The following is a 26,883-nucleotide window of genomic DNA, read 5'->3' as shown; positions in this document are numbered from 1 at the left end:
ATAAACGAATATTATGGTTATATTCAAATTTTTCAGTATGTTAAAAATTTGAATTGGCGCGTAACCGCAACGATGCAACGCAATAACTGCAACACGGTCTTCTTTAAGCGTCCACTCCATATTTAAAAATGAGTAAAATTCTAAAATTATACATTTTATTTTCATGAACAATTCGAAATTCGAATTCAATAAACTTTTTTGTGGCCAGCATGCTAAAAGAAAAGTTTTTACTGTGTGACATTACTTATGACCTGACTAGGTATATGTAGGTCATTTAGAGTTCGGAGTATTTAAGTGAAACTAGATGGCAATCGTCGAAACAATTACATACTAAAGATTTGGAGACACATGCAAAACACGAATTCAGTACCAAAACTTAATCAAAAAATGTACCAATTCCATATGCTTCTACATAATCGACAGCTTGGGGAGGAATTTTTGCCTCTGTGTAAAAATCCCTCAAAAAACTTGCTGTCTCTTGGGGATTCCTGTAGAAACCGCATTTCGGGAACTCATTCTCCGATCTCAAAGATATGTACTCGTTTTTGACATGAATTACTTCAGCGTATACTCTAAAACAAATTCGTTGATCAAAATCAAAACCACTTAAATGCTTATAGATTTCTAAGTCCTTATCGCTATCGCTAATTATATAAATCCGACCTAATTTCAAGACCACAATTTTTGTTGACCCGGTGCATGGTTTAATTTAGGAGCATTAAGCTACTTTGATTATAATAAATAGGAGTTTTTCTCAAAAAGATACATATGAAGCATAGAAAGATACATTATTTACCTCAACGCATCACTTGCTTTTTGTAAGAAAATAACATTGATAGCATCAGATAAAACACATCCGTTGGCATCTTGATCAAACGATTTAGTTCTTCCATCTTTGGCTACTGAGTTAATTCTAAAAATTTAGTAAAAGGTATTAAGGTGAGTTAAGATCAGAAGACAATACGATTTTCAGAGTAACGACAAAAAGAAGATTTTACATCAAGCGGGTAAAATAGTTTGGTAAACCGACGGTCCTAATGTTGTTGTTCGGAGTAGTATAAGAGCTTATTTTGAAAATATAATTAGTAAGATTGAGGTATTTGTCAAAATGGTTTTGTTAAATGATGACTACCGCGACATAAATAGTTATTTGTGTAACAAGAGAGCAAAGTTGTTTTTGGTTTTGAGTACTGATTTTGAGTCCCGAGCAAGCGAAGGATCCTATGTCTGATTCACGAGAGTAGCAAGTGATTCAATCTTAGAATCCTGAGCGTAGTGAAGGACTCAACAACACGAGATGCAAAAAACTTTGTTAACGTTTATTATTTGATATGAGTCAAAATCAAAAAGCGGCATGTTTGAGCTGCTGGGGTGAAAATATCTATCACATCGTAGAAGATCAAAGCTATATTACTCGTATTTGTTTTTTAATTTCTGTTTCCAATAGTATTCTTATTTTAATTTCCTACTTAACCACCCGCACTGATTCTTAGCTGGCATTTTCAAATTCTAAGAAGAATCACAAAGATGCATTTTTACATTTGACATGCAGATTGCCAATCGCAGTATGCTAGAATGACTTGATGAACTGCCTATTCTCTGGAGAATCCACTAGTCTCGTTTTACGAAACCCAAAAGAAAAAAAAAGTGGCCATATACTTTTTTTATGCCAGCGCTATAAAATGTCCCACGGCAAATAAAAATCAATAAGAAAAATTCAGTGCCCACAATTCAGTCACATGTAACTGTAAAAAATGGCCATGGTTAGGACCTTAAATTATTATTAATAACGAAATATTTCTTAAGTTCTTTTGATTAGATTATTATATAAAATCTAATGACTATATATTTAACCTGCTGTAATGAACGGACGTTGCAGGAAGCATGCACAAATTACATCCTCCAACAATAGCAGCTTCACATTCACCCCTGTTGATGGCAGCAAATGCCAGGTCTAGAGCAGTTAATGAACTACAGCAAGCTTGGTCAACGGCCATCGACGGACCTTTCACATTTAACCAATAAGAAATGCGATTCGCAAACATTGTTTTGCTGCATCTGTAAAAAATACCGTAAACTATCGTATAGTTCAATCACGATACTTCAATCGGACATCTTAATAAAAAAAATTGTTACCCCATTATTCCAAAGCCTCTGCTGGAAGATGTATCAAAAAATCCAGTGGTTTCGGTTTCAGAAAAGGAACTACCTATGTATACTCCGACATTTTTGCCGCTTAAGCTATGACAACTGATACCTGAAAAATAAAACTATGTTTTTATGACACAGAATTTTATGCTATGATTTTTAAGTAATCGTTGAAGAAATTTGTAGCCACGTTTTTTAGGGATAACGAGTTCACGTTCTCTCCACGGCTAACAGTGTACTGTCGTAAAAAATCAGAAATAAATTATTTTCAATTAAATGATTCGTTACTAGTTTTATCTAGGCATAAGATGAGCTTCCTGTTAAAATTGAGATCTAACCTGCATCGTAAACAGCTTGGTAAGATTGCTCCAACAATTTCCTAGACATAGCATCCATTTTTTCTCCCAATTTTTGGTGAACCATGAAGAATTGGGCATCGAAATATTGTAATTCCGGCGCTTTTCCCGTGTACGGGCCAATATCTCGTGGCGTATGCATCCACCGATTATTCTCTGTTATTACAGGATTGATCTAAAAGGATAAAAAATCAAGACACTTTTTGATACTACGTTATCAAGTTGTCGATTTTTTATATTATTTTTTATACAAATACATCAATTTTCATAATACCTTGCCATACAAAACATCAGCAAACTCTCGGACGGAATGCGCCTCAGGGAATAAGCCAGACATTCCTGAGATAACAATCCGCTCACGTTTTGGTGAACATTTCATCTCACCGTGAACGGTAGCATTCACTACTGAAGCCATCTCTGTACCTTAAAAAAATAAACATTGTAATTATAATTTCTTAAAGACAAATATGTGTGCTATCGATTACTGAGTTCATTTAAAAAGACGACTGAGTATCGCGTGTTCTTTTAGTTTAAATCCAAAACAAACGATTCCAAACCTTCTGGACTAGAATTAGTTGTGATACACGGTTCGTCGTAATTTACTTGCTCATTTAAACGAAAGGAGTGGACTGTTTTAACATCTTCTCTATGACACTATGACGAACAGTTCTGGAAGAACAAATGGAACATGGTCGTTTAGTGTGGAGCACTCTCTCGGTAGGCAGCGGCTTGGCTCTGCCCCTGGCATTGCTGAAGACCATGGGCGATGGTAACCACTCACCATCAGGTGGGCCGTATGCTCGCCTGCCTACAAGGGCAATAAAAAAAATTACCCACCCCCTCGGGACACCAGATCGGCAGTCGTCGGCGCCACGACCACGATCCCTCTTGGTGGGCAGGCTATTCGAAGCCCGCCTAGATGGCGCCGGTTAGAGTGAGTTATCCTACGGAATACCTCGCTGGGTCAGTATCAGCGTGGGTCGAGAATAGCCGGTCTTCTATCACCCGGATGCTCTTGCGTAAAACGCGTGCATTGCAGCTTGCACGTCGTCTTCTTAGGCTTCCCTCGCCAGTCCCCAGACCGACATTGTGAGGTGGATCCGAAACACTTAAAGGGCAAGGGTTTGGGCGAGAACCGCCTCCCTGGCCTCCGTTCAATGGTGACGGGCTTGTGCGTCTCTCACGCGCCTCCTGCGAGATGGTGCGAATCGCCTCGAAGGACCAGCCGAAGGATTGGCCAGCCGTCTGGACCATGACTCCAGAACGGACCGCCGAGATTGGGTCCTACGCGCTCTGCCCACACTGGGGCTGGGACAGCCCACGCCCCTGACACGAAGGTCAGCCCGCCGCTGATAGTCAGCGACGAGCGTCACCCCCACGGCCTCAAACGGGCGCCCCGTATAGTATTGACGTACCACTCCTGTGTAGAGACGGCGCGTCACCTGGTCAGGCCCCCCGACTTTGGGCAGAAGCCGGTTTAACGCCCCGGCCACCCCCAACAAACGAGGGACCAGGTTCGGTCCAACGACTGTTCAGAATGAGGTCGAGGTATTTCGACTGCACCCCGAACCCGATACGGACGCCTACAACCACGATATAAGCATCGACAGGTGGCACTCGCCGGGGCCTGTGGAACCACATGGCCTCGGATTTACTGAGCGCCACGTCGAGGCCCTGATCTCCCGATCTCGTGATTTTGCCGACGACATGCGCCACCCTAACGGTAGCAACGAGCAGACTCGGCCAACGTGTCATCTACGTAACAGATTACGCTCAGGCCTTGTAGGAGGTCACCCCTCAGCACCCAGTCATACCCGATATTCCACAAAAGAGCACCGAGCACTGACCCCTGTGGAATACCGCGCACGATTGGGAACCGATGCACGATCCCACCGTGTCCGGTGCACGTGACCGATCTGTCCCCCGATGTGTTAAACGCATTATGGTCCGAGGGCTAGTATGGATGGCGATTGTTACGAACGCTTTAATCGATCACGTTTTACGCCATCTAATAATATAACCATACCAACTATTTATCTTAAGCAGCGCATGCGCGGTAACAATAGACACCGCTTCATGCGAACTGACAAATTTAGGCGGTGCCTGCCGACAGAGACAGGAAAAGTGGAAAAGAAAAATGTTGTAACTGCAATATTATTGTGTATGTATGTATTTATAAAATATAATTAGGAATGGCTGACTGAAACATATTTCATTATCCTTAAATTTCTTTATTAACAATAGAAGAAAATAGACAAAGTCCATAAAACCCTGAATGAAAAATAATATAGGCGCCTAAAATCCGTCTAATTTATTTTTTATTGCACTATGGGTGTGTGGGCACCTGTGGGTGGACGAACTGAGGTTTTAATATAAAATTGGTAATCCTTTAGATTCCTGTCACGTGAAATCATTCGTGTTTGAAGGCCGAAAAAAGTTTAACGCTGGCAAATTCATAAATTTATCGATAAAAATAGTTTTATTCAGCTCTCTACTTCTTGTAACTTAAAAAGTATTACCTTTTATATTCGTCAGAGTCCTTCTCTCAATACTTCGAACTTCAGCAGTGGATAGACATTAAATCAATAATATTCAATGTGAAACCACGCTCCATTTATAATTTTATTTTGTTAATTAAATCATTTGTTTTGTCCATTTGCATATTTAAAACAGACTAAGCGTGAAATTATTTTAAGGTTACGTATTTAAAATTTTTAATTTCTTATATTGATTGTAGTCATTATTTGTGCTAAAACGATCGAATTACACAAACAACACAAGAAGAATTGTGTATACAGATTTATGCCTAAGTTTGTTTAAGTCTGCGAAGCAACTCTAGTGACTTTGTTTGTATTAATGCTCCAACCTAATCATTCACTGTCCGTGTTATAAAATTTTCTCGATACGAGGGCTGCACTAAAAGTATCGGGAATGGAATATTTCCACTGTTCCTGTCATATTAAAATCTTTTTAATTGAAAACTCCTTGGTTTTAAAATTCGAATACCATTTATTTATTTAAAAAAGATTCTCGGTCTTGTCAAACTTGTTTAATCGTTGAGAAAATGGAATTGACTCGAGAAGATTCAAGAGCGATGATTTATTATGACTTTCGAAGTGGTTTAACACAAAAACAGTGTGTTGACCGGATGATTTCTGCATTTGGTGATGAAGCCCCATCCAAAACCACAATTTATCGCTGGTTTGCTGAGTTTCAACGTGGACTTGTCAAGCTCAGTGATAATCCCCGTCAAGGTCGTCCAAAAACTGCAGTCACCCAAGAAAACGTTGATGCTGTGCGTAAGCTGATTGAGGAAGATCGACATGTGACATACCGCGAAATTCAGGCAACTTTAGACATTGGCATGAGTCAAATACAAATAATCTTGCATGAACAATTAGGTGTAAAAAAGTTGTTTTCCCGATGGATACCGCATTCGCTCTGTGAAGAGCAAAAAGCGGCTCGCGTTACATGGTGCGTCAGAACTCTCGAAAGATTCCACGCAGGATCCTCAAATGCTGTATACAACATTGTATCAGGTGACGAATCCTGGATATACGCGTACGAACCCGAAACAAAAAAGCAGTCACGAGTTTGGGTGTTCGAAAATGAGTTAAAGCCAACTGTTGGCGAGGAAGAGGAGGCAAGCAGTGGTGTACAAACGAAATGAATGTTTTATTTTTCCTTCCAAAGTATATTTGAAATAACGGCCGTGACAATATAACAGGTACATAGGTGTTGTGCGTAAGGTTGCTGCGAGAGAAGTGACGGTGCGGTCGCAGTAGTGCTCGTTGGCCGATTTCCCTTTTTTTTGGTAGTTTTTGTGCGCATAGACATGCCCCCGGCCTTGGAAGCTGACAGACTGCAGGGTCGCTTTCAATGTTAATCATACTTCAACTGGAAGCGGACATATCTTGGAAAATGCCCTCTTAATGGTTCCTGAGGCAGTGCGGATTTCGGCAAGTCTTGACACGCCGTCTTGGCCAGGTAGGACCGATGTGACTCTGCCAAGAGTCCACTTGAGTGGCGGAGAGTTGGTGTCTTTGATTACCACTAACGTATTCAGTTTCAGGTCTGAGTGCTTGGACTTCCATTTTGTTCTGGTCTGCATCTCGCTCACGTACTTCTTGGACCAGCGGTTCCAAAAATGTTGGCGTATTTGTTCGACTCGTTGGTACCGGGTCAGACTGGATAGTTGTCTTTCTTGCAGGTCAGCGCAAACAGGTGCAGTCAGCGGACGACCAACTAGAAAATGAGCGGGACAAAGAGGGGAGAGGTCGTGTGGATGTGAGGAAAGAGGGGTGAGAGGTCGGGAGTTCATTACAGCCTCTATTTGAGCCAGTGACGTACTCAACTCTTCAAAGGTTAAATGCGCATTACCTAACATACGCCGGAGGTGATATTTGCAGCTCTTTACTCCGGCTTCCCATAATCCACCAAAATGAGGCGCGTAAGGGGGAATAAATTTAAAAGTAATAGTGGCATAATCAACAATATCTTCGGAACAGTTTGATAAAAATTTTGTAAATTCGTTCATGAGCCCTACAAAGCATTTTCCATTATCAGAATAAATTATTGAAGGTTTTGAACGCCTAGAGATAAATCTTTTTAATGCTAGACAGTAAGCATCCGTAGTGAGATCGCTAACCAGCTCCAAGTGCACAGCGCGAGTGGTAAAACATACAAATAAACAAATGTAAGCTTTGACAGTTTTAGCTCCTTTGCCTTTTCTATTCAATATGAGCACTGGACCGGCGTAGTCTACACCACAGTGTATGAACGGATAGCCTGGATGCAACCGTTCGGGAGGTAAATCGCCCATGATAGGTTGTGGCGTTTTGCCTCGCAATCGTGCACACAACACACAGTCGTGGAATACCTTCCGGGCTAAGTTGCGTCCCCCTAGTGGCCACCATTTTTCTCTCAATGTGTAAAGCAATAACTGTGGTGCAGCGTGTAGAAGTTTGTTATGTTCACAACGAAAAAGTATGACGGTAAAATGATGTTTGCATGAAATTAAAATTGGATGTTTTTTATTGTAATTGAATTCTAATGAATTATTGAGCCGACCCCCAACTCGAATAATTTGATTTTCATCTATAAATAAATTTAAATTTGACAATTTATGTTTCCTAGGTAACGCTTTGTTATTAGTCAAGAAATCGTAAACATCGCTAAATTATTCTTGTTGAACTAAGTGAATTAAAAAATTGAATGATTCTTGAAATTCATTTGCACTCACGGGCCCTGTCCGTGAGTCATTCGCATGGTGTTTGTTATATGCAACGCGCTTCAAACGGGCAACCGCACGAATCAGTCTAGTTAAATTAGAAAATCTTTCAAAGGGAAACTTATATGGTTTATTGTTATTAGAAATGACGTATGAACGAATGTGGTCGTCGTGGCCTAACGGATAAGACGTCCGGTGCATTCGTGTTGAAGCGATGCACCGGTGTTCGAATCCTGCGGGCGGGTACCAATTTTTCTAATGAAATACGTACTCAACAAATGTTCACGATTGAATTCCACGGTGAAGGAATAACATCGTGTAATAAAAATGAAACCCGCAAAATTATAATTTGCGTAATTACTGGTGGTAGGACCTCTTGTGAGTCCGCACGGGTAGGTACCACCGCCCCGCCTATTTCTGCCGTGAAGCAGTAATGCGTTTCGGTTTGAAGGGTGGGGCAGCCGTTGTGACTATACTGAGACCTTAGAACTATATCTCAAGGTGTGTGGCGCATTTACGTTGTAAATGTCTATGGGCTCCAGTAACCACTTAACATCAGGTGGGCTGTGAGCTCGTCCACACAGCTAATCAATAAATAAAAAAAAAAAAAAAAATTTAACTTCAGGTAGTACTTCAGGTTCTGTGACAGGGATGTCAGAGCTACTATTATTGTGAGTTAGATCGCGCCACGGGTATTCCTTCGTGAGCTCGCGTATCTCCACAGTCCTATTCTGAACAAAGGTTTTTAACAAACTTGGTGTCATACGAAGCTACCCTAGGACAATTGTGGAGTCTGTCCAAAAATATACCTGATGAAAAGTACAACGCAGTGATTGTGTAATTTTTTTATATAATTTAGCACTCAATAAAGCACCACATAATTCCAATCGGGGAATACTGACTGGTTTGATAGGTGCTACTTTACCCTTTGAACACAAAAGTTTAACACTAATTGTAAAGTCTGTATGTATAGTTCGAATGTATGCGCAAGCGCCGTAGCCCAACTGCGAGGCATCGCTAAATATATGTAGTTCTAAGTAACTAGGGTTGGAGCCAATAACGAGTCGCGGCACTCGTAAAGTGTTCAGAATCGAAAGCGATTTTTCGAATTGGTTCCAAGACGTTAATATGTCGCTGGGAACGGGTTCATCCCAGTCTAGTTTGTGTAACCACATTTTTTGTAATAATATTTTCCCCATCATTATAAAAAGACTAAGTAGACCAAGTGGATCAAATATTTGAGAGACACTAGAAAGTATAAAACGCTTAGTAATTTGTTTATTATCACTTTTGAACTGAGTGTGATAATACAGTTCATCGGTGAAATTATTCCAACCTAGGCCTAGTGTACGACAGTTAACGTTTTCACCCAATGATAGATCTATGTTATTTTGATATATGTTAATATTATTTAAGTTGCAGTCATTCGCATTAAAGTTGAATGTCCACTTGCGTAGTGGAAAACAACCGGATTCTAGGACTCTCTTTGTTTCGTGACACAAACGTAAAATATGTTCTATGGAATCGGACCCTGTGATCATGTCATCAACGTAAAAATCATTATTGATGATCCATTGAACATCCAAGTTATTACACTCTGCTGCTAACTGCTTTAAACACCTCACAGTGAGGAATGCAGCAGAGGCAGTACCATATGTGACCGTGTTTAACTTGTAGCACTCGAGACGATCACTTGGATTTCCGCGCCATAAGATCATTTGAAGTTCCCGCTGCTGTTCATCGACCAATACTTGTCTGTATGCCTTCTCGATATCAGCGCATGCTATAAACTTGTGCTGTCTGAATCTTAACAATATAGAAAATAAATCGCCCTGAATAGGTGGGCCGACTAACTGCAACTCGTTAAGTGATATGTTGGAGCTAGATTTTTGACTACCATTGAACACAACGCGCAACTTAGTTGTGGTGCTGTGATTACGAAGAACGCCGTGATGCGGCATGATATAATGTGGCGTACCGTATAAGTCTACACGAGTCATGTGCCCTAGACTGCAGTACTCGTTCATGAACTCCGTGTACATTTTTTTAAATAAAGGGTTGCGCTGTAATCGTTTTTCAAGTGATAAAAATTGTTGTTCAGCTATCGTGTATGTATCACCCAAAATGTCTGGAGAACGCTTGAGAGGTATTTTGACGCAAAATCTACCATCAGCTGTTCGCATCGTATTTTTGATGAAATGCTCTTCGCATGCAATCTCATCATCGCTTAATAAATTAGCCTTTGGTAGCTCCTCAAGTTCCCAAAACATTCTTAATTGATTGTCGATAGCTTGTGTAAAATTGCAATGAATTGAATTGTCGCATTTTGAATTATTGGAGTGCATAAGTCCCGAAATAATCCAACCTAACTTTGTATTTTGAAGTAAAGGTCCATTTTGCAAGCGCATCCTTCCTTCACTTAACAAGTCCCAAAACATGTCCGCACCGATTAAAATATCTATTTGTTGTCTTTCATTAAAGTGCGTATCGGCTAACTGAATGTTGTTAGGTAATTGTAAAGGTTCGCTTTGTATAGAAACGGGCGGCAACGAAGAAGTTATCTCGGGCAGCACGAAACATTGTAAGCGCGTAATAAAAGTGCCAGCTATTGCTTTTATTTCAACTTCACATGATTGCGCACTGTGAGTTATAGAATTTCCGACACCTTTGATGTGAGTAGTGGACTGTATGGTAGGAATACTAAGTAAATCACATAATCGCTTTGTGATGAAACATCGCTCGCTTCCACAATCGAGCAGAGCGCGCGCAATGTGACGTTTACCGTCGTTGGATACTATCTCCACCTGAGCCGTTGCACTAGTTAATTGCTCGCTTCGTATATCTAAGTGTGAAGTATGCGCGTACGTATAACTTGCAACGGCGTTCGCATCGGAGGAGTTGTTTACGCTTAGAGAAACCGGTTTGTTATCGCTAGAAATGGTCGCGGCAGCGGCGACCGATTGATCCGTATGAATCATTGTGTGATGCCGTTTATTACATTTACGACATGAACCGAACCTGCAGTTTGATACTGAATCTCCTGTTCGTAAACAATTAGGACACAAGTTATTGTCCTGAACGAATTTCAGTTTTTTTTGTAAATTAAAGTCAATAAAAGATTGACAAGTATATAGTGGATGATAATTATCGCATATTAAGCAAGCGCGTGGTTTTTTATGTTGTTGTTGTGAACTATTTGTAGTGAGTGATACTGGAGACACATGGCAGTGGACCTTAGACGTAGGCACTTGTTTATTCGCTTTATTGTTAGTGCTATGTGTAACCAATAATGTTTCTAACATGTCTGCCCTATTTTTGAGAAAAGCTATTAAATTATCTACCTTAACTGCCGGTGTAGTTTGTTTGGAAATGTCGCCACTGCTTACGGCGGGAATGGAACTTCGGTATTGCTCCCATTCTCGTTCGGTGGTGCTATCCAATTTACAAACTACCATATATATGATGAGTGTGTCCCACGATTCTACCGGTTCGTTAAGTAGTTTTAAAGCGCGTAAGTTTTTCAAGATAGTGTCTATTAATTTACGAATATGAGTAGGTGACTCTTTAACTAGATTTTGAATAGAAAATAGGGCTTTAACATGATTGTGAACTAGCAACCTAGTGTTGTTGTACCTGTTGCAAATTAAATCCCATGCTACTGTGTAATTATTAGAGGAGAATTCCAAAGAATCAATAACTAATGCCGCAACGCTTTTTAATGAAGATTTTAGGTAATGAAACTTTTGGATTGGAGAAATATCTGCATTGTTGTGTACTAAAGAGAGAAAGGTGTCCCTATACTCCAGCCAGTGCTCATATGATCCGTCAAAGATAGGCATGGTAGGCAGTTTTACAGCGTGTGAGCCTGGATGTGAGCTTGGAGCAACCTCACCAGATGAAAGTAAGCTTTTAGCTTGAGCTATAATGGTGTAGTAAGCACTTTCAAAGCCTTCGCGTAATTCCAGTTGTTGGAAAAGGTCATGATCGTTGACTGATAGTTCAATCTCGCTTTGTATTTCACTGAACTCATCAAACATTTTAGAAGCCGTCGAAAGCCGTAATTCTAATTCTGCGCGTTTATTTGTACATGAAACTAGTGAGTTCTGATCCAAGCTATTAATTTGTTTCGTTAAAACTGTTAATCTGCCTCTAATAATACCTCTTTTTTTAAAGAAATTGGATAGAGGGTCATTGCTTTTTGAAATTGGACTTTTGGGAGATTTTCCTGAAATCATTAATTTCTCGGTGCTCATTTTGGTGGGTGATGGAAAAACACGGAGTACTTACGGTTTTCGTTCTAGGTAAGCTACGTGTAGTAAGTTCTGCACGGTAGGTAGCCACGACAAAATGGCGACTTGTAGACGCAATTAACACTGGAATTTGCAGATAGAACGCTATTAGCACAGGTAGGCAATGAGGATGGGATGTCTTCGTATGGTGGATGAAATTATTCGGCTCGATGGACCAATGTTGGCGAGGAAGAGGAGGCAAGCAGTGGTGTACAAACGAAATGAATGTTTTATTTTTCCTTTCAAAGTATATTTGAAATAACGACCGTGACAATATAACAGGTACATAGGTGTTGTGCGTAAGGTTGCTGCGAGAGATGTGACGGTGCGGTCGCAGTAGTGCTCGTTGACCGATTTCCTTTTTTTTTTTGGTAGTTTTTGTGCGCATAGACACCAACAAAAATTGTTCGTTCACGGAGTGTTGCAAAAAAAATGGTGGCCACGTTTGTCTCCAAAACCGGCCATGTTACGACTATTCCTCTTGAGGGACAAAGAACGTTTAATGCAGAATGGTATGCTAGCATTTGTTTGCCATAGGTCGTTTCTGAACTCCGTAAAGAGAACTGCAACCGCCGCATCATCCTCCATCACGACAATGCGAGTTCTCACACCGCGCACAGAACAAAAGAGTTTTTTTTTTTATATTATTTTTTTTATTGCTTAGATGTGTGGACGAGCTCACAGCCCACCTGGTGTTAAGTGGTTACTGGAGCCCATAGACATATACAGCGTAAATGCGCCACACACCTTAGATATAAGTTCTAAGGTCTCAGTATAGTTACAACGGCTGCCCCACCCTTCCAACCGAAACGCATTACGGCTTCACGGCAGAAATAGGCGGGGCGGTGGTACCTACCCGTGCGGACTCCCAAGAGGTCCTACCACCAGTAATTACGCAAATTATAATTTTGCGGGTTTGATTTTTATTACACGATGTTATTCCTTCACCGTGGAAATCAATCGTGAACATTTGTTAAGTACGTATTTCATTAGAAAAATTGGTACCCACCTGCGGGATTCGAACACCGGTGCATCGCTAGATACGAATGCACCGGACGTCTTATCCTTTAGGCCACGACGACTTTTTTTTTAGAGCAAGAAAACATAGAATTATTAGACCATCCGCCGTACAGCCCCGACCTAAGCCCTAATGATTTCTATACTTGCCCTAAAATAAAGAATAAATTGCGTGGACAGAGATTTTCATCACCTGAAGAAGCTATGGACGCCTACAAAACGGCCATTTTGGAGACCCCAACTTCCGAATGGAATGGTTACTTCAATGATTGGTTCCATCGTATGGAAAAATATGTCAAATTTCGCGGAGAATACTTCGAAAAGCAATAAATACATTTTTAAATAGTAATGCTGTGTCACTTCGTTAATTCCCGAAAATTTCAGTGCCGCCTAGGTAATGCATATACATAATACGAAATGTGGGGATACCTTCGTAGTTACTAGAATAGCACCACCCTATCATCCCGTGCGTGTCCTAAATACGACTAAGGGATTCACAGTACTACGGGAGCCGCATTCTCTGTCTATTTATTATACTAGCATACTAGAATCGGCATGCTGTATTTACTGGTGGTAGGACCTAATCATATTCCATTTGTAGGCAGCAGCTTGGCTCTGCTCCTGGCATTGCTGAAGTCCATGGGCGACGGTAACCACTCACCGTCAGGTATGCTCGTTTCCCTATAAAGGCAATATTTTTTTTTATCCCATCCATGTCTTAAGATAGAGGGAAAAAGGCCTAGGGGTAGAGGTCCCAAACGATGGTCGGACCAAATAGCGGAGGAACTGGGGATGCCAATCAGCGACGCACTCCACCGGGCTGCAGGGCGGGATCGATGGAGACAGTTGGTTGACGAAATCGGACGGAGTCACGATCCTCAGCAGTGAGGAACCAATCGAAGAGAGAGAGAGAGAGAGAGATGTCTTAAGGTGGACGATATTCACGTTATTATGTCAATGAGCAACACTGAATACTATGTAGACTGTGACAAATATATTCAATCCGGTAATAAAATTATACATAACCCACCTAAATTATTCTTTCTCTATTGTTTTAAATTTTGGTTGATTCTTCTGTTTGAATAAATACATTACATTAAATTTGACAAACGCGTATATTGATTAAAATGTATTGGAAAATGAAGGTGTAATTAAAGTTCTAGTATTCGTACGGTAACAAGCAACAACTAAGTATAGTATTTTTCAGTTTTCATGACTCGTGTATATAATTAACTATTTCTTTAAACTTTAGTTTTCATGGGCACATCATGATAAAGTCTTCGGAATGGAGATAATAAAACAAAAAATAACCTTAAAAGTAGTTTTAATGTCAATAATATTATGTACGAGCACATGTAAGATCATCTTGGCTGTGTATTAATTATCCAATTATTTCAGATAGTAGTAGTATTATAGTCGGAAAAAATTAAACAACTAATCAATATGAAATAGTTTATTTAATTTACGAACCACAGAAGAAAATGTGGTGAAACAATAAGAAAATTACTATTTACTCCCTGAACTCGAAATGCACGGTTTGTATCTACGCAATAATGTCCACAGTAATGTATTCAACAAGTCGAAATTGCTGATGTGCTATCGATATATGGCGATACTTAGGTATATTAGTTATAGGGGTGCTAGATAGCCCTCACGCTAGATGGCCCTCAGTGGCCGGTTAGGGTGCCTATCTAGTTTCGTATAGCCAGTTTGGTATATAGTCTTATTATTTTTTCTATTCACTTTAGTTATCTTTCTTGTGGGCTTCTCTCTTCGATTCTTCGTTCTCTCATGCTGTTTTTTTTTCATTATAACAACTTACAACAATACATTATAAGGCACTGGAAACAGAAAAACGTCTACGATATGTTTAATTCATCATATCCGTCTGTCGGTACCAAAAATTTGGGGGGCAATTAATAATTAATTCAGGGTGAGTGTTGAACCTCTTTATCATTGAAAGGACAACATTGACCTAGTAATTACTACAGACGATAACGTTGTAATAGAAATAGCTAGAGGTAGTTGAGATTTTTGATTGCGGTACTGTTATACTGGATTAAAGGAGTTTCAAATAATTATTTGAATTCCTTAGCTCTTGCAATTTTCTCAAAAACAAAACTTGTCAACTTTCAACCATTTCTTGTGTTGTACTATGTGACCAAAAGTACTTGATGTAATTTTAATTCCTTGAATTGACAATTGTGTTGAAAATCAAATAAATTACTGAGGTCATTAAATTCAAATGAAGACCAGAACATCCGTACTACTGAATTTCAAAAATAAGGAATGACGTCAAAAATAATTTAAATTGAACAACAATTACATACTGGTGTTTCAAATTTTAAATAGAGTTTTTCATTGTTAATTAGCTAGCCAATTAATTAATTGCCGTATCGAGTTGAGTATTTATTATTCGCAACTTACCTGTATAAATTTCTGTTAAAATTAAAGTATTATACTGGGGCCGGAAAGTCGTTCTGGAGTGGCGACCGCGTACCGAAAGACGTAGCTTTGGGTAGGCCTCCAACGACGACCTATTGAAGTTTGCGGGGGTCCACTGGATCTAAGTAGCGCAGGACCGATCGTTGTGGCAAGGCTTAAGGGAGGCCTATGTCTAGTAGTAGAACCTCTGGAGGCTGAAAGATAGAAGATAGATTATTATATATTTAAGGACATATTCCATATTATATTATTAATATATACGTATTATTATATCAAATCATCTTTTGTACAGGATAGGCTTTTGCCGGCTATGTCTACCTTTTACCACCCAAAAAGGGTAAGGGATGAGTTACACCCTTGGTTACGGGCCTATCTATATAACGTCCTAGCTTTTCAACGTGTGAGAACAATATTCAATACACAGCTTCTAGGATTACCGACAGTACGAAATGCTTCGTGGTCTCACAGTTGGCGATTTTCAATATATGGATACCTCATCAATTGATGGGCCGAAGACTTAGAGGCTAAAAACGTGGTTCTAGCAGTGAGTCTTGATCTCGCGAAGGACTTTACCCAATTTAGTGTTGGACTGTCCAAGTTACTAGATTACTGAATCTCCGATGGATTTTGAAAAGTGGATCGCTAACTTTTTAAATGGAGGCAACATCCCTGATTTGGCCTCTGGTAACGGTTGAAATAGTATCAGAGCTGTAGACCGGATTTGCTACAAATTATTTACAACCTTTGGTTGCTACAATTTTTTAAACGATTACAGCTTAAAATAATGATTTAACCAAAAAAGCAGTACTCTAAATGAGAGCGTCAGTGCAAAAGTGGCCTAAGCTTACCATAATTATTATGGATCAATGAGGTTTAAGTTTGCATTAATTTGAATTTGAGTACGCAAAACATACGCGCAAAAATAATGTAAACAATGGGTGAAACTATGGATTAGGTAGGTTAATGTAAACAATGGGTGAAACTATGGATAGGTAGGTATTGGATCAAAATTTATTATATTTTAAATAAATTGCAATATACATAGGCGGCACTGAAAATTTCGGGAATTAACGAAGTGACACAACATTACTATTTAAAAATGTATTTATTGCTTTTCGAAGTATTCTCCGCGAAATTTGACATATTTTTCCATACGATGGAACCAATCATTGAAGTAACCATTCCATTCGGAAGTTGGGGTCTCCAAAATGGCAGTTTTGTAGGCGTCCACAGCTTCTTCAGGTGATTAAAATCTCTGTCCACGCAATTTATTCTTTATTTTAGGGAAAGTATAGAAATCATTAGGGCTAAGGTCGGGGCTGTACGGCGGATGGTCTAATAATTCTATGTTTTCTTGCTCTAAAAACTCTTTTGTTCTGTGCGCGGTGTGAGAACTCGCATTGTCGTGATGGAGGATGATGCGGCGGTTGCAGTTCTCTTTACGGAGTTCAGAAACGACCTGTGGCAAACAAATGCTAGCATACCATTCTACATTAACCGTTCTTTGTCCCTCAAGAGGAATAGTCGTAACATGGCCGGTTTTGGAGACAACCGTGGCCACCATTTTTTTGCAACACTCCGTGAACGAACAATTTTTGTTGGCTTTAACTCATTTTCGAACACCCAAACTCGTGACTGGTTTTTTGTTTCGGGTTCGTACGCGTATATCCAGGATTCGTCACCTGATACAATGTTGTATACAGCATTTGAGGATCCTGCGTGGAATCTTTCGAGAGTTCTGACGCACCATGTAACGCGAGCCGCTTTTTGCTCTTCACAGAGCAAATGCGGTATCCATCGGGAAAACAACTTTTTTACACCTAATTGTTCATGCAAGATTATTTGTATTTGACTCATGCCAATGTCTAAAGTTGCCTGAATTTCGCGGTATGTCACATGTCGATCTTCCTCAATCAGCTTACGCACAACATCAACGTTCTTGGGTGACTGCAGTTTTTGGACGACCTTGACGGGGATCATCACTGAGCTTGACACGTTCACGTTGAAACTCAGCAAACTAGCGATAAATTGTGGTTTTGGATGGGGCTTCATCACCAAATGCAGAAACCATCCGGTCAACACACTGTTTTTGTGTTAAACCATTTCGAAAGTCATAATAAATCATCGCTCTTGAATTTTCTCGAGTCAATTCCATTTTCTCAACGATTAAACAAGTTTGACAAGACCGAGAATCTTTTTTAAATAAATAAATGGCATTCGAATTTTAAAACCAAGGAGTTTTCAATTAAAAATATTTTAATATGACAGGAACAGTGGAAATATTCCATTCCCGATACTTTTAGTGCAGCCCTCGTACATAATTATAAGCATGATTATTAAAAATTGTAGGCTAGGCCACTTTTGCGCTGACGGCCTCAATTAATATAGTTTATTCACTGTCGATATAATTCTGCGATCAAAGGTTAGTTAGCTAGCGGTAGGCAGCGGCTTGGCTCTCCCCCTGGCATTGCTGAAGTCCATGGGCGACGGTAACCACTCACCATCAGGTGGGCCGTATGCTCGTCTACCTGCAAAGGCAATAAAAAAAACGGTCAATCTGAATTTCAAATGATCTTGAACTATTATAATTTCAAGGTAAATTAAACGACTTAATCGCATGAACATGTTTTTTAACTGAGCTTCATTTGTCTGGGCTTTTTTCTTTTGGTATAAAGGAATCCATTTTTTACTGGTGGTAGGGCCTCTTGTGAGTCCGCGCGCGTGGGTACCACCACCCTGCCTATTTCTGCCGTGAAGCAGTAATTCGTTTCGGCTTGAAGGGTGGGGCAGCCGTTGTAAATATACTGAGACCTTAGAACTTATATCCCAAGGTGGGTGGCGCATTTACGTTGTGGATGTATATGGGCTCCAGTAACCACTTAACACCAGGTGGGCTGTGAGCTCGTCCACCCATCTAAGCAATAAAAAATAAAAAAAAAACTCGGCCTGGCATGGTGGCGTTATTGTGGTCGGTGGAACTTCCGCGCTCACTTTGCGAAGTTGGGCCCTCGACTGATGGCGACGGCCGGCTCTTTGAGCCGGCTGCTTCCAAACGTCGGGGGTCTCGATCAGGTGGCGCGCCGCCTCTACATGGGGGTGGTGCAGTCGATGGCACTATATGGGGCTCCCGTATGGTGCCACGCCCTGACCCGCAAGAACATCGCGGCGCTGCGACGTCCGCAGCGCGCGATCGCGGTCAGGGCGATCCGAGGATACCGCACCGTCTCCTTCGAGGCGGCGTGCTTGCTCGCCGGGGCGCCACCCTGGGACCTGGAGGCGGAGGCGCTCGCTGCCGATTACCGGTGGCGTAGCGACCTTCGCTCTAGGAGGGAAGGGCGTCCCGGCGAAGGAGTAGTTCGAGCGCGGAGGCTCCAATCTCGGCGGTCCGTGCTGGAGGCGTGGTCTCGCCGCTTGGCGGACCCGTCGGCCGGCCTCCGTACCGTCGAGACGGTCCGCCCGGTTCTCGCGGACTGGGTGGGCAGCGACCGCAGATGCCTCACCTTCCGGATGACGCAGATGCTTATCGGCCACGGATGTTTCGGCCGGTACTTGCATAAGATAGCCGGAAGGGAACCGACGGCGCAGTGCCACCACTGCGCGGACCGCGACGAGGAAGACACAGCGGAACACACGCTGGCGCGTTGCTCTGGATTCGACGAGCAACGCGCCGCCCTCGTCGCGGTCATAGGAGAGGACCTCTCGCTGCCGCGCGTCGTGGCTATGATGCTCGGCAGCGACGCGTCCTGGAAGGCGATGCTCGACTTCTGCGAGTCCACCATCTCGCAGAAGGAGGCGGCGGAGCGAGAGAGGGAGAGCTCTTCCCTTTCCGCACCGATCCGTCGCCGTCGAGCCGGGGGCCGGAGGCGGGAATACGCCCGTACGTCCCGGCCCCTGTAGGTGGCGGCCTCCCCCCGGTGAAGGTCAAGGGGCGACCTGAGGGGGTGAGGCCGCGCGGCGCGCTACCAGCACTAGCGCGCTGCCGTGGAGTGAATAGAGCGACCGGTTGACGGTGTATCGCGTCCCGACCCGGCAGGCTGGTTCTGGTCCAGCGGGGTATTCCGGGACACCAGCGGCACCGTCTGGGCGGCCCGACGGGCTACCGTACCGAGACGGCCGACGTTTCAGAGCCTTCGATTCGCCTCGAAGGCTCCGTCGGCTGGGCGTCCTTGGGGTGAGCCGCGCCGTCTGGTTGTAGTGTTGACCGCGGTAGCCCCCCTACCTCATCCGGGTTCTGACCTCGGAGGGGATCGGACATCGTGTGTAAGAGTGCAGGGGAGTCGTTTAGTGGGTGGGTCCTAAAATCCTTGGGCCCGCGGTCTGCTCACAACACCATGCAGATCGTTGAGTCTCACATACCCCGCGCGCCCCTTTTGCGCGGGGACCTCGTAGGAGGTTCGGCCCTCTACCCGGAAAAAATAAATAAAAATGGTGGCGTTATTGTACGAGTAATTCAACACTTCGACATACTGATAGTTAATACGGCATGACTGAAGTTTCGACGGAATCAAAGGCCATTTCATAATCTATAAACGCCAAACATATTGACCGATTATACTCTTCGGTCTTTTATATAATATTATCTACCGCAGCGCATGTATATTATATATGGTCTATGGTGCTAAGGCCTTTTCGGAAACCGCCTTGTCCGATAGGCTGAAAGTCATCAAACCTGCGTTCGAAACGATTCGTGATGACTCTCAAGAAGGCATGGCTCAGCAGTATCATGGGCCTGTAGTTCTCCAATAAGGTTTTATTGCTGTCATTTACGCTGTCGTTTAAGGTTTTGTAACTATGCTGAGACCTTAGAACTCCTATCTCAATGAGGGTGGCGGAATTTACGTTGTAGATATCTATGGGCTCCGGTGACCACTTAAAACCAGGTTGTTGTGATCTCGTCCATCGATATATGCAATCACAAAAAATAAAAAACGAATACAGGATTCACATGGACAAAACTCACTTTTATATCTTTGTCTCCCATCCTCGATTTCATTGTCTTGTCATTCTTGTTTTTGACTAGACGTGGACCGGTATATGGCGGCTTTAGTGGTGGTTTTACATAAGCATCTTGTAAAAAATCGTGAGAGGCGTTAGATAAATCTTTGGACACAAAACATCGTCGTTTTGTATAGTATGATGTTGGTGTTGGTTTTAAATTAGCCTTATCCCTCTTCAACTCTGATGCAAAATTTGAAACCTCTACTGTACTTGAATGAATTCTTCCAGGAGTCTGAGAGATTCTCCATAAACTAGCTTTGCTGAAGAAGTTTGGAGATCTTCATTAAGTGCCGCTCGTATACCCAGCAACATCGATGGCAGATTAGTAAACCTTGTGCCTCCGTGGCACATGAGCGCTGTTTTTAGTTGTCTATGAAGTCTCCACGGTTCCGTTAGTACAGTAATAGCTCTTTAGAATAATGTATTTTCTTAAAACCGTGGTAGACTAACTAGTCAACAAGTGCCATTTGGACCAACTTTTTTCAGCAGTCTCCGAAAATTATAAATGAGATGTCGTTCGATTCGGAACGCCGTCTAGATGATTTTTGAAAAAAAAATATTTCCCAGAGGAATGAAAATACGGCCGAAAACGGGTACTCTGGCTTGTACAAGCCACGCCCACTGTGGACACCTTAACAATAAAAATTTTTTAAACATACTAAATATGAAAATAAAAAATTGAAAAAATTCAGGCACTAACTGAATAAATGAATGAAATTATTACGCGATGTTATTCCTTCATCGTGGAAGTCAATCGTGAACATTTGTTGAGTACGTATTTCATTAAGTGTTGACCGAGACCGCGGTACCTCATCCGGGTGTTGACCTCCAAGGGAATCGAACGCTTGGACGAAGAGTGCAGGGAGTCGTTTAGTGTCCTACATTTTATCCTTGGGCCTATGGTTAGGTTAATCGCGGACCACATAACTCGCGTGCCCCCTCGGCGCGGGGACCTCGTCCGTTTGAGAAAGCGGTGCAACACGAAAACCCTATTGTCTTGGCCGCCGGTAACTACATACCCGATCCTGCGGACCGAATAGTAAGCAGTCGACGTCGTCCGAAGCAGGTAATTTCGGATTCTCCCAATCCACTATCGGTGCTTTTAGGTACTACAAGTCCAGTCACTTTTCTCCTCGAACCCGTCGCTTGGGACGAAGGGCTCTGTGAGTAAACTAACCCACAGACAAAGTTCACTGAGTTTCTCGTGGTCTTTTCAGTGGATCGCGTTTCCGATTTGGGGGTAGTCTGTGACGCACTGCTTTTGCTAGGACTAGTGTTAGCAACGTCCCTCAGGTCGGAGTTTCGTGAGCTCACTTACTCGCTCCGTTACGCTGGCATAACCGTCTAAGGCTATCTGCTTAGGTATGAAAAGAAAATCGTGAAAGTCATTCATATTATTCGTAAAAAAAATTAGTAAGTCATATTAAGTACGTGTTTCATAAGAAAAACTTAAACTAGTCAGCGGGATTTGAACACCGCAATTGTTGCATTGTTTGATACAAGTATACGGGCCGTCTTATCCTTTAGGCCACGACGACTATCAAATAACAATTGGTGTGAAATGTTCGAAGGCAGCATAGAATGTGTAGCATAGAAACAATATTTCTTTGGACTCTTTAATTGGAATATAGATGTTGATTTTATTATTCAATAGTTGCCTTTTAGGGCGATACAACGATTAAAGCTGTCTTACATTTTTTCGGTACCATTTTCATAGTACGATTTCTCTTTAGCCTCAAGTCAGTTCAGTTTCTGCAATTATTTTTTCATCGGCCCAAAGTGTGTCCAGCGGGCATCCTTTTGAGGCCTGAGAAATGGAAAGCTTAGGTGGGGGCTAGATCTGGAGAATTGGGTGGATGTAAAAGAAATTCGAAGCCATATTTATGCTATTTGCCATAGTTTTTTGATGCATTGATTTGTGACACGGTGCATTGTCTTTATGAAACAGCACTTTCATCTTTTTCAAATGGGGTCTGTTTTCCACGATTTCGTCCATCAGACGTCCTTCAAACTTTTCAGCCCACCTATTAATTATAATCGTTTCTTATTCATCCAGTGTTTGTCTGTATGTATTTAGCGTAACGTCGGTCGGTTGAAAAAAAATAATAAAAAACAACTGTCTTGAAGATTTATTTGGTAATAACTCAACCCCTTTAATGATTTAGTCACTATACCCCAAAAATTGACACCCACATTTACACAAAAATATGACAAATGACTTCGTAGGCAATAATCGTCAATTCTTCTAAGAACTTCTGACAAAGCGAAAACTTCCACCAATAGATGAATCAAGAACATATGACAAGAGATGAGATGTTTGAAAAAAATAAAAGTTTACATATATACAATTAAAAGCATAATTTAATAATAAAACTAAGATTGAAATTTTTTAGCATACTATAATACCATAGATATATAGTATTATATAAGTATTATACATACATTATAAAGTAGCATACAGCTTTGAAAGTTAAGAAATTGAACAAGAAGTAAAATTTTACTTTTCCTGCATTACTGAGTCAGACATGAAAGTATCCGCATTTAGAAGGTAAGTTTCACACAAATTCTTCTTATCGAATTGGTCTAAAATATCATCGTCCAGATATTTGTTGATGATGGTAGCGCAACGCATGTCCATGGCGGCATGCGGTAACGGCGCCAGCAAGTTGTGTTCGGTGACCCCTCCCCACGACAGCCGCTGCCATTCTGGCGGAGCGGAGCGCGCGATGAGCGGAGAGCGCAGCAGGACGAGCCGGGAGCGCAGGGGCGCCGCCGGGCCGCCGTAGCGCCGCGCGTAGACGAGCCGCGCGCACGCCGCCTCGATCTGTGCACGCGCGTACTGCGCCGAGTGGGACACGTGACCCAACAGCGTTCGCACTCCCGCATCCACTCGGTCATTCCACAGAGTACGTTTCGAAAATGCGTTCTCTACTTCCCTAAAGTGTTCACGGGCCATAATTTTAAGCATGTGCCTTGCCACGGCCTCCTCGAGCTGATCTGTTTTGAATCCTTGCAGTTGATATTCTATCTCATTCAACACATCATTTGGTGATCCTCCCAACAAAAACAATGTACCCGTCAGACCTAAAAGTAAACAGCGGATTAATAAAATACAAGCTCATTACTGCTTAGTCAAGAATGAAACGTTCAAACGTAAACTTACCGTGTTCTTCCAGAATAGCCGTGATTTCTAACGCAACAAATATACCAGTTTCATATCCCAAAATGTAGAAATTATTTTTGATCGCCGATTTTCTTAGCAGCGACTGAAAAGTAGATTCAATTTAATTATTTTCATGAATAACCGACTATAGCATTGATGTACGAAAATATAATTCAAATTATCAGCATGTAAATTGAACAAAATCTAATAGATGCCTTACATTGGCATATCGTCGTGCTGTTTGCTGTATGGTCTCGTCCAGCTTGTCCAGCCCGGGTTGCAGCACGAGCGCGGGCAGCTTGAGTCGCTCGCACAAAGCTCGGAACCGCCCGTGGTGTCCCTCCAGACCAGGGACGATACACAGCGATGTCACTCTCACGTCGAACTCGTCATCACGCTGCAATTTTTTTAAATGTCACTAGCAATTTTTTACCTAAGCTATTTAAGTCATTTTGCTGAAGCTTACCATGGTCGCGCTACTGGTGAGTGTCGGCATGAACACCATTTCAGTTGTGGCTAGCAGTTCGTCTGGATCTACATACGAATAGAACGCTTCCAACCCTTTCTTAGTACTATAACCAGGCGCAACAATAGCGTCCTCTATCTCGTTAATTCTGTAAAATTGATAAAAATATAAAATTCGGTTTGGTCATAAAGTTTAATGCTTTGTCCGATTGACATTAATTCGCTCTCTGATTGTTATTTCATCGATGGCTAAACGTATTTGAACCATATTTGAACACTGAACCTTTTTAGGCTGACCTTAAATAGGTACTACACTTAATACTACACTTACTAATATTATTTAATATCAAACTAAAGCCCTTTTTACTAGTGATACGGCGTCGTGTGTAGACCCGCATGTTAGTGCGACCATTTCTGTTACGCTGCAGTTATGCGTTTCGATTTGAAGGGTGGGGCAATCGTTGTATTATAAAACTAAGACTTAAAATTAAATTAAAAACTTAAAACCTCAAGGTGGGGTTGGTGGCATTTACATTGTTGGTGTCTATGTGCTCCGGTAACTACTTAACACCAAGTGATCCATGTACTCGCCCTCCGTACTAGCAATAAAAAAGTGCGCAGCTTATTCGCATAGTTAGTTGGTAGGGCGCATTGGAAGTCCACATACATAAGTAGCACAATTTTTAAGAGTGGGACAGTCGCTATTACAGTTGAGACCTCAAATGTCCAGGACAGCGCCAATCATTTTGCCAACAGGCCATGTGCTTGTTCACCCAATGATGCACAATAATATACGAAAAGATAGAACTTCTTAAAGTAATCAGAGTCACCTTTGCAATGTTAGAGAAGACACATCACTGTCAACCAACGTGATGTTATGATAGTCCCGTAAATAGTTTGTTATATTTGGTATTCTCTCGGCTACGACACCCAGCTCGCGAAGAGTCGTTGTTTCTTTAGAATCCTCTGACATTTCTAAACCTGTTTGAAGATCCATAACTTTGTTGACAAATGAATATACAGAATGGCTACAACTAGTACTTATAAAATTTTGAAGTCGATCGTTGCCTCAAACAATCACATTTCATAATCTTTCCTTAGAAATAACTATAATATTTAACCAAACAGTTTTTCATAGAGATTCGCGTTCTTGTAGCCTAAATGAGCTAAAATTTATATTAATGAATTAAAGTTGTTATTTTTTTTTAAATATCTTTATGTTGAATACGAGTAGGCCAGCCTTCTGAGCGCCATTATAAACGGCAACACAAACAGAAAAAGTTTGCCTACCGCGAGACATAAAATTTAGGTATCAATTAACACAACCTTCTTAATTTTTTGCACTTCAGCATACATTTTGTACAAGTGATTTTTTGTACTTTGTACACAGCTAAAAAAACTTGAGCGTCTTCAAAATTTCATCATAAGGTTTATATTTGGTTTACGCAAATATTACCACGTCTCTGAGTATCGAGTTAAGCTCAAGTGGCTTCCTATTCGTTATCGCCGGAATGTTCATATATTTTCTCTTCTTTATCGTGTCCTTTTTAATTCTTCGTCCCCGCGCTACCTTCGGGAACGTTTTGATTTCCTACATACTGCAAACTCCCATTCACTTAGGTCATCGGAGAACTTAATGCTGAAGTTTCCGGCTCACGGGACGTCATTTTATGACCATTCCTTTGCGGTTGAAGCAGTCCGTTTATGGAATGCACGACCCTTAAGCATCAAACAATCGTCCTCGCCGGAAATTTTCAAGTTCAGATTAAAATCGCACTACCTTGCACAATAATATGGCTCCTACGATATAACTGTATAAGTTGCTACTTATTTTGCATTTACTTGCATATTTTTAGTATTTATTTGTATTCAATCGTATGTAAGTATATCTTATATTGTATTTATTTTTCACATGTGTATATAAGTTTATATTTTTATGTAAGTTTATTAAGATATAGCACCGTCCAGTTCGCTAATTCCTCTCCCTGCAAGGTTGCCTGGAAGAGATCGCTTTCAGCGATAAGGCCGCCAATTTATGTCACCGACTATTATTTGTTTTATATGCTTACTCTGTACATATGGTGTTAAATAAAGTGTTATATTATTATTATTACTTCTTCTATTTCAATTCTGGGGAAATGTGGTCACTCCGCCGTCGTCTTAGCAGTAAAATGCTAAAGAACCTGAAGACACAAGTACGGAAGAAGTTCGAGGTCACAGACGAAACAAAGCGAGGTTGCATACTAGTTTCTTCAGATTAATAGCCTTCGAATACATATTTAATATTGTTGTGAACAATTCCACTAATTAGAGCTTATAAAATCTGATCACAGAATTTTTAGAATGACTCCACTTACCAGCGATACTGCATAGTTGTTGTACGAGCGATTCTCGAGGAATAACGTGCGGAGCTGCAATCACTACATATTCTCCGGAGCACAAGGCAGCCTCTACAGCTTCCACACACAGACGATTAATTTGGGAAGACGATATATCGCGATCCTGCGAAAAAATATGCCAACCGGTGTTGTCATAAAAAACTTGTTAAATTTCTTGTAAATAAACACTTTAGAGGCGTTCTAAGATTATCTCGCTTTCGACGCCGCATACCTTTCTCAAAGCACCGAGGTCAAGTATAGTTGCTGGGTATTCGTCATTATTTCTTGGCAAACATATTTTGGTTTTCAAATGATCATCAGTTATCACCATGAAGAACCTAAATAAATAAATAACTTGAAATAAATTCTTATACGGACTTGTGGTTCAATATGT

General features: G+C 41.4%; 3 protein-coding genes across 3 annotated transcripts in view; all 3 read right to left on the bottom strand.

The window, feature by feature from the left end:
- Positions 1–3,316, bottom strand: part of LOC114240500 (fatty acid synthase) — a 32,591-nt gene extending 29,275 nt beyond the window's left edge. The window contains exons 1-6 of the mRNA XM_089734019.1: positions 2,779–3,316; positions 2,487–2,679; positions 2,137–2,257; positions 1,855–2,058; positions 797–913; positions 394–572 (exon numbers count right to left, since the gene is read on the bottom strand). Of these exons, the coding sequence (XP_089590145.1) occupies positions 394–572; positions 797–913; positions 1,855–2,058; positions 2,137–2,257; positions 2,487–2,679; positions 2,779–2,919 (955 nt within the window). The 5' untranslated portion in view covers positions 2,920–3,316. The remainder of the gene's footprint in view (positions 1–393; positions 573–796; positions 914–1,854; positions 2,059–2,136; positions 2,258–2,486; positions 2,680–2,778) is intronic.
- A 3,074-nt stretch (positions 3,317–6,390) lies between these two features.
- Positions 6,391–7,326, bottom strand: LOC149501344 (uncharacterized). Its single transcript, XM_089733946.1, has one exon. The coding sequence runs from the start codon at positions 7,324–7,326 to the stop codon at positions 6,391–6,393; it is 936 nt and encodes a 311-aa protein (XP_089590072.1).
- Positions 7,327–21,287: 13,961 nt separating this feature from the next.
- LOC114251936 (fatty acid synthase-like) overlaps positions 21,288–26,883 on the bottom strand; it is a 44,230-nt gene continuing 38,634 nt past the window's right edge. The window contains exons 31-37 of the mRNA XM_089733484.1: positions 26,722–26,827; positions 26,469–26,613; positions 24,942–25,092; positions 24,113–24,260; positions 23,867–24,043; positions 23,647–23,749; positions 21,288–23,567 (exon numbers count right to left, since the gene is read on the bottom strand). Of these exons, the coding sequence (XP_089589610.1) occupies positions 22,981–23,567; positions 23,647–23,749; positions 23,867–24,043; positions 24,113–24,260; positions 24,942–25,092; positions 26,469–26,613; positions 26,722–26,827 (1,417 nt within the window). The 3' untranslated portion in view covers positions 21,288–22,980. The remainder of the gene's footprint in view (positions 23,568–23,646; positions 23,750–23,866; positions 24,044–24,112; positions 24,261–24,941; positions 25,093–26,468; positions 26,614–26,721; positions 26,828–26,883) is intronic.

This window comes from Bombyx mandarina, chromosome 16, assembly GCF_030267445.1.
Source record: "Bombyx mandarina strain Sakado chromosome 16, ASM3026744v2".
Classification (NCBI taxonomy): Eukaryota; Metazoa; Arthropoda; class Insecta; order Lepidoptera; family Bombycidae; genus Bombyx; species Bombyx mandarina.
This window is presented reverse-complemented; position numbering and strand designations above follow the sequence as displayed.